This window comes from Phascolarctos cinereus, unplaced genomic scaffold, assembly GCF_003287225.1.
Source record: "Phascolarctos cinereus isolate Bilbo 61053 unplaced genomic scaffold, phaCin_HiC Scaffold_1;HRSCAF=81, whole genome shotgun sequence".
NCBI lineage: Eukaryota > Metazoa > Chordata > Mammalia > Diprotodontia > Phascolarctidae > Phascolarctos > Phascolarctos cinereus.
In genome coordinates this window covers 274,969,250-274,982,727 of record NW_027555514.1, presented here as the reverse complement: position 1 = coordinate 274,982,727, position 13,478 = coordinate 274,969,250, and the positions used below count along the sequence as shown (strand labels likewise).

General features: G+C 46.1%; 1 protein-coding gene across 1 annotated transcript in view; it reads left to right on the top strand.

Moving 5' to 3' along the window:
* The window catches only part of NUAK1 (NUAK family kinase 1), a 78,005-nt gene extending 64,867 nt beyond the window's left edge, over positions 1-13,138 (top strand). Inside the window, exons 5-7 of the mRNA XM_020982414.2 lie at positions 6,227-6,346; positions 9,122-9,254; positions 11,960-13,138. Coding sequence (XP_020838073.1) covers positions 6,227-6,346; positions 9,122-9,254; positions 11,960-13,116 — 1,410 coding nt within the window. The 3' untranslated portion in view covers positions 13,117-13,138. The remainder of the gene's footprint in view (positions 1-6,226; positions 6,347-9,121; positions 9,255-11,959) is intronic.
* Positions 13,139-13,478: the final 340 nt, after the last annotated feature.

The window sequence follows — 13,478 nt, the reverse complement described above, 5'->3', positions numbered from 1 at the left end:
AAGTAGGTTGGAGCCACTTAGGAGGATCTGAATGCACACTTGTGACCGCTAGAGTTATTCTTGGAAAGTTGCTGAGTTTGTAAATGGAATCCTGACTACCTCACAACAGTTCTGTGAGGTGATTTTTGACAGGTGTGCCCATTATAAAGATGAGAAAACTGAGGCTCAGAGAAGTCATGGGAACAGATTTAGAACTAAAAGCTGTCTAGCTCGACCTCCTTTGAGGTTCCCCTTGGTGGAGCGAATCGCCCCTGGTCACATACCTAGCCAGTCAGAATCAGTATTTGAATCCAGATTTTCCTCTTTTAAAGTCTGCCCCTCTACCCACCACCCACCACTGTCTCTTTACATCACCACGCCCGGATGTGACTTGGTAGATCAAAGACATTAAGTAAATGAGTCGACATTGTCTAGGAACTGGGGGGAAGGGAGATGGTTTTGTGCTGTGACATCAGTGGGAACTAGAGAATGCATACATTCTTCTGAGATTCCCAGCTGGGTCAATGAAATGTGTTCTTCTGGAGCAAAGCCCCACTGCCCTTCCTGAGAAAACAACTGAGGTTTTGTAGGAGGGGTCTCGGGAGAGCCCTCGACTCTCTGTGAATTCTCATTGCTCCGTGACCTCGGTCTGGGCCCATCTGAGAAATGAGGGGGCTGGACACGTTGATATCTAGAGGTCTTCAGTGCTACAGACCTCTCCAGGGTTTGGGGGAATGAGCATCAACGCCCAGTAGGAGCACTGGGTTTGAATTCTTGCTCTGTCTGCCAGTTACTGTCTTTGTGACTTTAGGTTCCTTTTCTGGCCATTCCTTTTCTCATCCACAAAATAAGATCTTAGATTCGGAGTTGGGAGATCTGAGGCCCTTTTGTTTTAGGCATGAGGAAACAGATGCGATTGCCTGAGGTTACAAAGTAGCCAGGGCAGAATTTGAACCCAGGTCCAGTGGGTTCAAATCCAGTGCTTTTTGCACTTAGACTCCCCCCCCCAATAATGGTCTTGTATTTATGTGTCTACTGTGTAAATAATTATATATTTAAATGTTGTCTCCCTTCATAGAATGTATGCCTCTCTGAGGGCAGGCACTGGTTCAGTTTTATCTTTGTTTCCAGAACCTAGAACAGTTCCAGGAATATAGCGGGGAACTTAGCAGGTTAGCTCCCACCCAGGATTCCTAATCCCCCCAATTCCTAGTGCTGTGTTCCATTTGAAACTACTTTGTTTTGACTTAATTCTGAGCATATATGTTAGTGTCCTAGGAGAATATAAGCTCCCTGAGGGCAGGGCTGTTTCATTTTGTCTTTTGTAGCTTTCTTTTTTCTTCTCTTTTGGCTAGGCAATGGGGTTAAGTGACTTGCCCAGGGTCACACAGGTAGTAAGTGTCTGAGGCTGGATTTGCACTCAGGTCTTCCTGACTCCAGGCCTAGGGCTCTGTCCACTGCACCACCCAGCTGCCCAGCCTAGTTCATAGTAGGTGCTTAATAAGTGCTTGTTAATTAATTGTTTGAAAGCAGATCTATAATAAGTGTTTGAATGAATGAATAGCTTGGATCTCATCAGTTATAAACATGAATAATTCTCCCTATTATGTTGGTGCCTGGAGTTAACATGCAAGTTTTTCAACTCCTCAGACAGGGGAGTTTTGTTTTTTCTTGTTTTGTTTCAGTTTTTTGGAATTCATACATTTTCACGGAAGTGCCCAGGACATGAAGTCATCTTGATTTCTATTAAACTTATGTCAGAAGCTCTGACAGCTTTAATGAGGGGAGTGGATAAACATCAGTCTGTGAGGATGGGAGTTGGCCTTAATGTAAATATTCTCAGTCTGAGCAGGCCATGGTGAAAACAAGATTGCCCTGCCTGGTGTGAAAGCTGCTGCTTGGGTGTATGTATGCACGTACATATGTGTGCTGGAGTACCTCTGTGTGTGTGTGTGTGTGTGTGTGTGTGTGTGTGTGTGTGTGTGTGTGTGTCTGTGTGAGATCCAGCACCTGTACCCACAGATGTCAGGGAGGGAAGCCCACGGCACGGCCTCAGCCCTGGGCTTGGCGGCATCCTAGAGACGGACTGCAGTACTTCAGAATGGCCCCTGAACCAGCTCCATCGGCCCTCTGATTGACGGCGCGCTTCGTGCGCCTTCAGTCCAGCTTTCTGCCAGCTCCTCAGGGGGGCTTGATAAGAAAGTGGAATTTCAGTAATTCAGGGCAATCCGAGCTCGGTGAATGGTGTTCTCAGACAGCCATCATGCCGCAGCTGCTTTCAATGACATTCCATTCATTCAACTGAAATTTCTTTTCTTTCTTTCTTTTTATGCAAAAAAAGCTCATTCTAGCGTCTGCCTTTGCACCCAAGCATCTGCAGCGTCCTGGTTAGGCTCTGGACTAGTAGAAGGGAGATTTCTTAGCCAAAACTCCTCAGCAGCTTGTACAAAGGGAATTGCATAGGGGAGGGGAAGAAGTGTTTATTAAGCATCTACTATATGCTGGACGAGAGGCAGCTAGGTGGTGAAGTGGATGGAATGCTGGGCCTGGAATCAGGAAGACTCATCTACTACCTGAGTTAAAATCTGCCCTCAGACATTTACTGGCTGTGTGACCCCGGGCAAGTCACTTCACCCTGTTTGCCTCAGTTTTCTCATCTGCAAAATGAGCTGGAGAAGGAAATGACAAACCCCTCCAGTGTCTTTGCTAAAAAAACCCCAAATGGGGGCATGGAGAATCGGACATAACCGAAAGATGACTGAACGACTGAAATCTTCTAGACATTACGCTAGGCACTTTACAAACACTATTTCATGTGATCCTCACAACTCCAGGGTTGTTCTGAAGGAGGTGTAATTATTATCCTCATTTTATAGATGAGGAAACTGAGGCAGACAGGTTAAGTGACTTGCCCAGGGTCACACAGCTAGTAAGTATCTGAGGCTGGATTTGAACTCAGATCTTCTAACTCTAAGCCCTGTGCCCATTTGCTGTGACATTTTGACCTTTGGTTAGTTATGTTTTTCTGAACTTCAGGCTCCTTACCATTCTCTTTCTCTCTCTCTCTCTCTCTCTCTCTCTCTCTCTCTCTCTCTCTCTCTCTCTCTCTCTCTCCTCTCTCTCTCTCTCTCTCTCTCTCTCTCTCTCTCTCTCTCTCTCTCTCTCTCTCTTTTGCTTTTTGGTGAGGCAGTTGGGGCTGAGTGACTTGCCCAGGGTCACACAATTAGTAAGTGTTAAATGTCTGAGACTGGATTTGAACTCAGGTCCTCCTGACTCCAAGGCCAGAGTGCCACCTAGCTGCCCCCTTCATTGATGCCTTCTTGATCAAGGCCAAGAACCTTAATCTGGCATTCAAGGCCCTCTGTCATCTGGCTTCATTCTCCTCAGTTTCTTCATCTGTAAAATGAAGGAGTTGGGTGAGACAACCCCTAAGGTCCCTTTCAGCTCAACGTCTATGACTCTGTGTACCCAGACACTTAGCCCTTAATAGGAGAGAGAGGGATAGGACATGTGATTTCATTGGTATAGGGAACTCCCAGGTGAGGGAATTTCCTGCATCATTTCAGCGTGGCACCTTCTCTGCCCTCACTTGCTCAGGGTCATGTAGCTAGTGTCTGAGGCAGGCTTTGAATCCTGGTTTTTATCCACGAGGCCATGCTGCCTCGATGCCTTAATAATAATCACATGATTCCACCTGTGTGACCTTGGGTAAGTCATTTGAAGTCTGTGAACCTCAGTGTGGTCATCTATAAAATGGGAGGATTGGGCCATTTGCCTTCTTCCCCTCTAGCTCTAATCTGGCATCCTCTGATTCTATGGATTTTGCCCCTAGATGTGGCTCATTAACATTTTGCCTGAAGTGTAAAAAGGTCACCCAGCCTGCAGGGTCCCATGAGGGGCCTCCCTCCAGACGCTGGGCTGATTCAATCTGTCTCAGGTCAGGTTTGGGCCCCGTGGAGAAAGTCTCCAGTTTCGGCCTCAGCATTTCCATTGTTGTTAACTTTTACTGTCACAAAAGCAGCTCAGACAGAAAAGTTTCCGAGTACAGAAGCCGCTTCTTAGAGAATCCAGCCTAGCAGATGGTCCCCGGGTCAGCTGAACAGAAAGAGGAAGGAGGGCTGGGGCAGGGATGAGAGGGGGAGGCCGTGGGGCTCCCTGGGAGACAAAGGAACCCTTGGGCAGGTGGAAAGAAATGACGCTGCCTTTTAATAGTTGTTTTGTCCTTGGCTTCTTTCACTTGTGGCCGACTCTTCATGACCCCATTGGGGGTTTTCTTGGGAAAGAGACTGGACTGATTTGCCATTTCCGTCTCCAGCTCATTTTACAGATGAGGAAACTGAGGCAAACAGGGCTAGGTGACTTGCCCAGGGTCACGCAGCTAGTAAGTGTCTGAGGTTGGATTTAAACTCATGAAGATGAGTCTTCCTGATTCCAAGCCCAGTGTTCTATGCACTGTGTCGATAGCGACCCTTTTTCATCTTAATAGCAACAATTCAAAAAGCCACATGATGACATAATAATAACAATAATTTACATTTCTAGGGCACTCTAAAGTTTGCAGAATGCCGTCTGTGTCTTGTCACATTCCATCCTCACACTGTTATATAGGTGCCATTATAATTCCCATTTTATAGAAAAGAAAATTTGAGAATATTGACAGGGTAGCAACATAGCCAGCAAGTGTGGGGATTTGGTGGGATTTGAACCCAGATTTTTCTTGATTCTGAATTCAGCACTCAAAGGCAGTCAAGAGGCATTTATTAAGCACTTACTATGTGCCAGGAACTCCAATAAGTGAGGAAAAGCAAAGACAGATGTGACTGGGAAGATGAATCTCTAAATGGAAAAGCATGACCTTCAGAGGGAACAAAGCGGTAGGTAACTCAGAGGGTTATGGAAAGTAACATGATGTGTGCCTGGAAGATCATGGGCTCTGAGTTCAAATCCCCTCTTACCAGCCATATGACCCTGGATAAGTTAGCTTTTTCTGGGGTGCCATTTCTTCATGTGTAAAAAGAGATGGGGATGGGTTCTGACTTCTAAGGGCCCTTCCAGCTTGTGGCATTATAGATTTAGGCCTGGAAGGATCTTAGAAGTCCATGGCCCAACCCTCTTTGTTTGCAAATGAGGAGCCTGAAGCCTAGAGAGTTTAACTGAGTTGCCCAGGGTCACACAGCTAGTAAGCGCCCAACTTCTTTCCACTCTACTTTTATTTTAACATCTTTTTATTGATGCTTTTCATTGTTAAATGACCTTCTTTCCAACTGTATCTCTTCTCCTCCCCAGTCATCCATCTATCCCCAATAACAGACATTAAAAAAGGAAGAACTGAAGGCATTCCAACAAACCCTTTAACTGAATCTGCCCATGTATGCAATATTTTATACCCATAGTTCCCTACTTTTGTAATGAAGGGAGGGAGGTGTGTTTGTAATTCTATTCATATATACTTACATACACACACACACACACACACACACACATATATATATATATATATAGATATAGATATAGATATAGATATACATAGATACACAGACAAGCACATGTATGTGTGTATGTATGTAAATATGTATGTGTGTATGTATGTATGTATTATATGTACACACACACACCACCAAGGTCACACATCCCAGGTCAAGAACCTCTGCTGTAAACTTTACCCAATTATCCATAAGGGGAGCTGATACAAAACAATATTTAAAGTAAATTAAAAACCTCACTAACAATGTAAATAGGGACCGATTATTTTATATTCACTCTACTAGACAGGTGTTAAATTAAGTGATTATGCATCATGTGTCATTGTGCACTTGCTATGATTATTTATAGGCGGATAAGAAGCCGAGTTTTTGGTCATGGGATTTTTAAAACTCAGTTTCCAATGAGTGACTCCATCTCAGACACACACATGAAGATGGACGTTTCTGTTGTGTGCGTGTAATTTTCTCTTCCTACTGTAATTTTCTCTTCCCTTAAGTCAAATGGACCTTCTCCTAGAGAAAGAATACTGGAGAGAAAATGGAAATGTAGCCTGGTGGTCTAACAGAGGAGTGCTTCTGTGGGAAAGGAGCCTCTCCCAACAGATAGCCAGTGTTTGTTGGAAAAAAGGTATAGACGTCAGAAACGTTGGCCAGAATTCCAGTGAACTGGGCGGTTGGCACCGCGGGGCTTAATGAATGCTCAGTGAACTGAGTTGATCTGAATTGAATTAATGAGCAGAATGGTGTCTTGGTTCTCTTTGTAGATTGCTGATTTTGGCCTCTCCAACCTCTATCAAAAGGATAAGTTTCTGCAGACTTTTTGTGGGAGCCCCCTTTATGCATCCCCAGAAATTGTCAACGGAAGACCTTACCGAGGCCCTGAGGTGAGTGATGTGGCTGGTGTGATGGGTAGAATTTAAATACAGAAATAGATTTCAATGGTTAATGGATGAGAAATACCCATATACATACATGGTTTTTTCTTCTTCTCATGTTCTTCTTTCCCCCAGCCCCTTTTGAGTCCCAGGACTTCTTTAAACAGATTGATGGAAAAAAAAAACACAACACAGATTGATGTGAGACTTAGATGACATGATTTATCACATTTGCAGTTGACACAGAAGCTGAGGGATATTTTGGATGAAGTCAGGGTCCAGAAAGACCTCAATGGGCTAGAATGTTGAGTTCAAGCTAAGAAGATGAAATGTAATAGGGATAAACATATGATCACTGAATGTCAGAATTAGAAAGGACATCACGAGTGTGGCCTTGGCCAAGTTATTTCACATCTGAGTCTCTGTTTGTTTGTCTGTAACATGAGAGGGTTGGACTTGAAGGCCTTGGAGGACCTGACCACAAAGGCACTCTACTGCAATCCCAACGGCGTCCCATTTATAACAGGCCATCCAACCTTTGCTTGAAGCCTTCCAGGGACGGGAGCCTCACTAGCTAGATGGAGGCAGCCTGTTCTGCCTTTGGGCAGCCAAAATTATTGAGATGTTTTTACCCTGAAATCTAACCTGAATTTGCCTCTGTTACTCCCACCTCTGCCATCTGGGGCCAAACACAAAAACTCTAATCTCTCCTTCATGCAGTGGCCTTTCAGGCACTTGAAGATAGCCAGCATGTTCCCTAGGGTTTCTCTTCTTGGCCTCATGGCTTCTGTGCCTCTGTTGAGGCAGGCTAAGCCATATTGTGGGCCGCCATATTCCCCGAAGATTAAGCATAGACTATGGATTATATCTAGAAAGGACCTCAGAGGCTAGAAATCCTTGACTTAGGGTCAATGGATAGATTTCAGGGGGTCTGTGAACTCAGATGGGCAAACATTGACATCGTCATTTTCACTAACCTCTATCTGAAATTGAATATGTCTTCAATTATGAGTGTGGGTAACGAGCATGATTCTAAGAAAGGGGTCCATTGGTGTCCACCAGCCTGCCCAGAGAGGTCCATGATAAAAAAAGGGGAAGACTCCCCTGCCCTTTCATTTTACAGATGAGGAAACTGAGGCACAGAGAAAGGGAATTGCTTGCCCAAGGTCATGCAGATAGTAAGTGTGTGCTGCTCTGACTCCAAAGCGAGTTCTGTTTTTAATGTTTGTCTACCTCAGCATCCTAAGGCATAACCTAGAGTCCCTTTGCCGTCCTGTTTGCCATCTGAACACACTCCCCAGCTTGTCAATGTCATTCCTAACAAGGGAACATAGTATTCCTTATTATGCCGTATTACCAGGGCAGAATATAGTGGCATGACCACCTCCCTAGCCCTGGCTCCTATGCTGCCATCCAGGGAGACTAAGCCTTAGCTTTTTGGACCACCATATTCCCCAAAGAGAGGCAGCCTGGGTGTTAGAAAGACACAGGTTCAAGACCTGCATCTGATACGTGCTGGCTCTGTGATCCTGGGCAAGTCACTTGTCAAACCAGAAGCGTACATGTAAGGGCATTGAATGATGGTAATAATGATAGCTAGTATTTACATAATGGCTTTATGGATTGCAAGGCACTTTACATATATTATCTCATCTGAGTCTCACAATAAACCTCTAAGGTAGTTACTATTATTATCTCCATTTTATAGATAGAGAAACTGAGGCTAAGTAGGTAAAAAGTACTGTACCTATATAATCAATACCTATTGATGATGATAATAGCCAGCATTTATATAGCACCTACTGTGTGCCAGGCACTGTGCTAAGTGCTTCACAAATATGATCACATTTGACACAACACTCCTGGGAGGTTGGTGCTTAATTATACCCATTTTGCAGATGAGGAAACTGAGGAAGATGGAGATTGTGACTTGCCCAAGGTCACATAGCTAGGAATTGTCTGAAACTGGATTTGAATGCAAATCTTCCTGAGTCCAGGCCTAGCATTCAATCTATTGCCCAATCTAGCTGCCTAATTTTTGTTTACTTATTAATTATTGTTCTCATTGAAGGGAAGAATCAGGCCTCCTTCAATCAGGCCTCCCTCCTACAGGCCCCTGTGACATTCAGCTGTAATGCTTTGGAGATTATCTGTCAAATCATAGGCAGTTACTGCATGCTGGTTGCTAAATGCAGCCTGGGGGACTTAAGGGAGAATAGGATTGAGGCACTGCCCTCTTGGCTCTGCTCATGGTCTAGGTCAGAGGTTCTTAACCTGGGCTCTATGAATTCTTTTTTTAAATATTTGGATGAATGTTGAAAACTATGTTTACATGTAATTGGAAAAAATAAAATACTATTAAGTGGAAAAGGGCAAAAAAAAAAAGATCCATGACAAAAAGTTTTCATATACAACTAAATCTGTGTGACAGCACTTTTTGTTGAAGCAAAGAGCAGGAAATAAAGCTCATCTTCATTGGTTTGAAAAAAAATTTTGGATGTTACATATATATACACACACATGTATGTGTGCATATGTATATGAATATAATAAAATAATATATACAGGGTCTTCCAAAAGTCTTCATGAAATTTTAAGCTGTAAATTTTAATTTTCTTTAATCCTCTTATTTTGTGTATTTATAAACCTTCTGAGGTGAGGTTCGTGAGTTTCACCTGACTGCCCAAGGGGGCCATGGCACAAAAAGGTAAGAGCCCATGGTCTAAGGAGACTTTGCTGGGCTTGGCCTTTATCTCTCTTCTGTTTCTCATCCTTCCGCTCCAGGTGGACAGCTGGGCCCTGGGCGTATTGCTTTACACTCTGGTTTATGGGACGATGCCCTTTGATGGCTTTGATCACAAGAATCTCATCCGCCAGATCAGCAGCGGTGAATACCGGGAGCCCACACAGCCTTCAGGTGGGTAGCCGAGCTGGCGGAACTGCCATCAAGATGGCGCCACTCAGGATTGCTGCCTTCGCAAGCCCAGCTGATACTTTGGGCATCATTTTATTACAGCAAGTATATCAAGGGGTTCCCGATCTCCCAACTGTCCCCCCTCCCCAGACCCTAACAAAGAGTACTACACCCTACAGAGAAAGATGGGTGAGTCAGCCTCCCAAGAAGAGCCCTACAAAATCCCTGGGGAAATTCCCCAACATTGTCTCCTTGTTCAGGAGCCCTCTAGACCTCATCTGCTTCCTGTTGCTCTGAAATAGCCACAGAAATAGGGGCTGGGCCAGGGGATGATGGTTCTGCTCACAGCCATGAGGATGGTTGCTGAAGTCATAGCAGCTGGGGCCTTCCCTATGCTGGTGATGCTACTTTCAACCCTCTATGTCTGCAGTCCCCCTCCCCTGCTGTTCTAACCAATCAATCCCCATTTTCCCCCTTGTCCTCTCCTTTTGAAATAACTTTTGTTTGGTTGAAACTATCATATATCTCAGTCTAAATTCACCTGACATATAATCTGGCCTGAATTTGTTTGGATCAAAATTCTGGTCAGCTTATAGCGAAACCTCTTCCTTTATTATCCAGCTGTGGCTAATAGGTAGGGAATGTAGCCACAGGAGCAGTGCTTAGCTTAAGGTAGCCTGGGAGCAACTTTGTAGGCCTCTGGCCGCTGGGAGGGATGGAGGCAGGGGTCAGGCAGGGACTTAGCTTCTGGGATATTTGGCCTATAAACTGACCCCAATTTGGGAACTATTTTTTTCCTCCTTTAACCTCAAAAGGTCAACTCCATAAACCAAGATATATGGTAGGTTTGTCTGGTCCCTGGGAAGTTCCAATAGGGTCTTTCAGCTAGGTCTGGGAGAGCAGAGGTTTCCCAGCGGGTTAGTGCAGACAAGCTGTAATATGGGAGCAGGCCCTGATACAGATCAGTTCTCTTGCCTGACCCTGAGATAGGAGGTGGGTTATATGAAAAACAGAGGGAATGGAGAAACAGCATGGCACCAGGAGCAGCCTTGGTGTCAAAAGGGCCTCGTTTCAAGGACTGCCCCTGATTCTTGCTGTCTGGGTGATTCTGGGCCAGTCACTTAATGTCTGCATGCTCCAGGCATCTCTTTAAGATAGAAAATGTTATAGAAGCTCAGAGGTCACCCAGTCCTGAGGGGTCAAATACTCATAGCTCCGTGTGACCTGAGCCAGATTAAAATGTATTGGGAATTATTTAACAAGATAGATAAAAATAAATGTGTGTGTGTTCAGTCATGTCTGACTCTTCATTTGGGGTTTTCTTGGCAGGGATACTGAAGTGGTTTGTCATTTCCTTCTCCAGCTCATTTCCCAGATGAGGAAACAGAGGCAAACAAAGTGAAGTGACTTGCCCAGGGCTACATAGCTAATAAGTGTCTGAGGATGGATTTGAACTCAGGTCTTTCTGACTCCAGGCCTGGTGCTCTATCCCTTCTGCCACCTAGATTACCCCCTCTCCCCAGGAAAATAGAGGATAATGTTAATATGTAGTTTTCTAAGTCAATATGTGACCTCCCACTTCGGCGCCACTGACCTGGTCTAATTGCTTTATTTCACAGTTGAGGAAATTAAGGCCTGCAGAGGTTAAGTGCTTTATCTAAGGTCAACCAGGCAATCTGCACTGGAATGGGAATTTCCTCACTGAGAGGTCCCCAGGCATTCTACCCCCCACTCCCTAAGTAAACAGAACATGGAAAAAGTGATCTGACTGCTAAAGGAATGGGAAATCATAATTCGATACAACCAGCTACCTCCTTTACTGTCAACATGTCCCCAGTTGGCTGTTGCCTTTCTGAAGCAGATCAGAACCCAAGAGAAAGTTTTCACAATTGTGCAGTTGTCTGCTGACCTCAGTTTCCCTACTCTGATGCATGGGTGTGTTTTAACCGAGCCCCAGACTCATTTCTCCAGGGAAGACTTTGCCTGTCATTTCCAAATGATAGTATGTGGTGTGTGTGGGTGTACGTATACCCACACGTATATATGTATGTATATATATTTATACACCTAGAGACATACATGCATATGTGTGTGTTTGTGTAAGTGTTCCTCCCAAGTAATATTTGGTAATCTGTGTTTCCTCTTTTTGTGGGGAACAGGGATGAGGATGATATCCACTGGAAGAATCTGATGGGCCTGTTCTGGGTTAAGAACTGTTTTCTTCCTCTGCCCTTTTTCTCCCCTTTCCATTAAAAAAATGACTAGAGTTGATGGAAAGGTCTGAAGCTCTATGACATTCCTTCACTAATATGGAAAAACATTCAGCTGTGTGATAGCCCGCTAGCATGTTGCTCCGAGGGGATCATGGGGCTTCAATATGAATTCTGAAGCTGTTCCACCTCAGATCCAATAGCGTAGGTTCACCCACAGCAACCATTAAGGCCTTCGTTCACGGCACCCTCTTTAATCATCTACCCGCCCAGCTCTCATTCTTTTTTCTTTTGCTTTTTGGTGAAGCAGTTGGGTTTAAGTGATTTGCCCAGGGTCACACGGCTAGTAAATGTCAAGTGTCTGAGGCCGAATTTGAACTCGGGTCCTGCTGACTCCAAGGCCGGAGCTCTATCCACCTAGCTGCCCCTCCAGCTCTCATTCTTCAGAGTCAAATTTGCCCCTTTGTTAACCAGAGACTTTTCTGTTGTTGGCTTTAGATGCCCGAGGACTGATCAGGTGGATGCTGATGGTGAACCCCGAACGCCGCGCCACCATAGAGGACATCGCCAATCACTGGTGGGTCAACTGGGGCTGCAGAAGCAGCGTGTGTGACTGTGATGCTCTGAGGGATTCCGAGTCCCCGCTGCTGGCCCGGATCATTGACTGGCACCACCGCTCCACTGGCCTGCAGGCGGAGGGGGAGAGCAAAGTCAAAAGCTCGGCCAAACCGGGGGCCTCGGAAGGTGGGTTGGAGAGGCAGAGGTCACTGAAGAAGTCTAAGAAGGAGAATGACATTGCCCAATCGGGCCAGGATGGGCCCGTGGAGAGCCCATGCAAGTCCGGCTCCAAGAGGCCCAAGAGCATCTTGAAAAAGAGAAGCAACAGTGAGCACCGGTCTCACAGTGCGGGGTTCATCGAGGGGGTGGTCAGCCCCACGCTGCCCTCGGGTTTTAAAATGGAGCAGGAGCTGTGTAGGACTGGGACACCCCTGAAGAGCCCCGTGGAGACCGAGGGAGCTGGCAAACTTGGACCCAAACAGTCGGTGACCATGCCCAAAAAAGGCATCTTGAAGAAGACCCAGCAGAGGGAATCTGGTTACTACTCCTCTCCAGAACGGAGCGAGTCCTCCGAACTGTTGGATAGTAATGACGCTCCAGGAGGCGGCAACCTCCCCTCCCCTGGGGTCCCTGACTCAGCCCGGGGGAGCCCCCATAATCTCTCTTACCGGAGGAAGGGCATCTTGAAACACAGTAGCAAGTACTCGGCAAGTAGCACGGACTCAACGCTCGTCAGTCCCGGGGTGCCCATGCTGGAATCCATGGAGGAGCGGGGCGTGCCGGGGGAAGGACTCTCTCGGAGTTACAGCCGCCCGTCCAGCGTAATCAGTGACGACAGCATCCTGTCCAGTGACTCCTTTGACCTGCTAGACCTGCAGGAGAGCCGGTCAGCCCAGCAGCGGATCCGGAGCTGCGTCTCTGCCGAAAACTTCCTCCAGATCCAGGATTTTGAGGGGCTTCAGAACCGGCCGCGGCCTCAGTACCTGAAACGGTACCGGAACCGGCTGGTGGACAACAGTTTCTCCCTGCTCACGGACATGGACGATGTGACTCAGGTGTATAAGAAAGCCCTCGAAATCTGCAACAAACTTAATTAGCGGCCGGGTGGGTGGGAAGCATGGGGAGGGGAGGGCGGGGGCAGAGGGGAGTAATGGATCACCTTTGTGCTGGTGGTCATACCTGCCTGGTTACTGGTTTACTGACAGATAGCAAGGATCTCAAAACCTGTTGGAGGGGTCTTCCTTTGCCAGATCCTGTGAGCCTGCCAAGCTGCACAGGGCGCATGAAAGGGAAGCCCTGCCCATCTGCCCATTTGGTCTAATTAGCATATACCTGATGCCATCTGTTCTGAGGACACAGTAGCTGACTGAGGGTCTGGGAGGTCTCTCTCTTTAGAAATCTCATCCAGACTGCTGCTGGGCAGGGCAGTGGGAGAGAAAGTAAAACAGGGGAGAGTCAG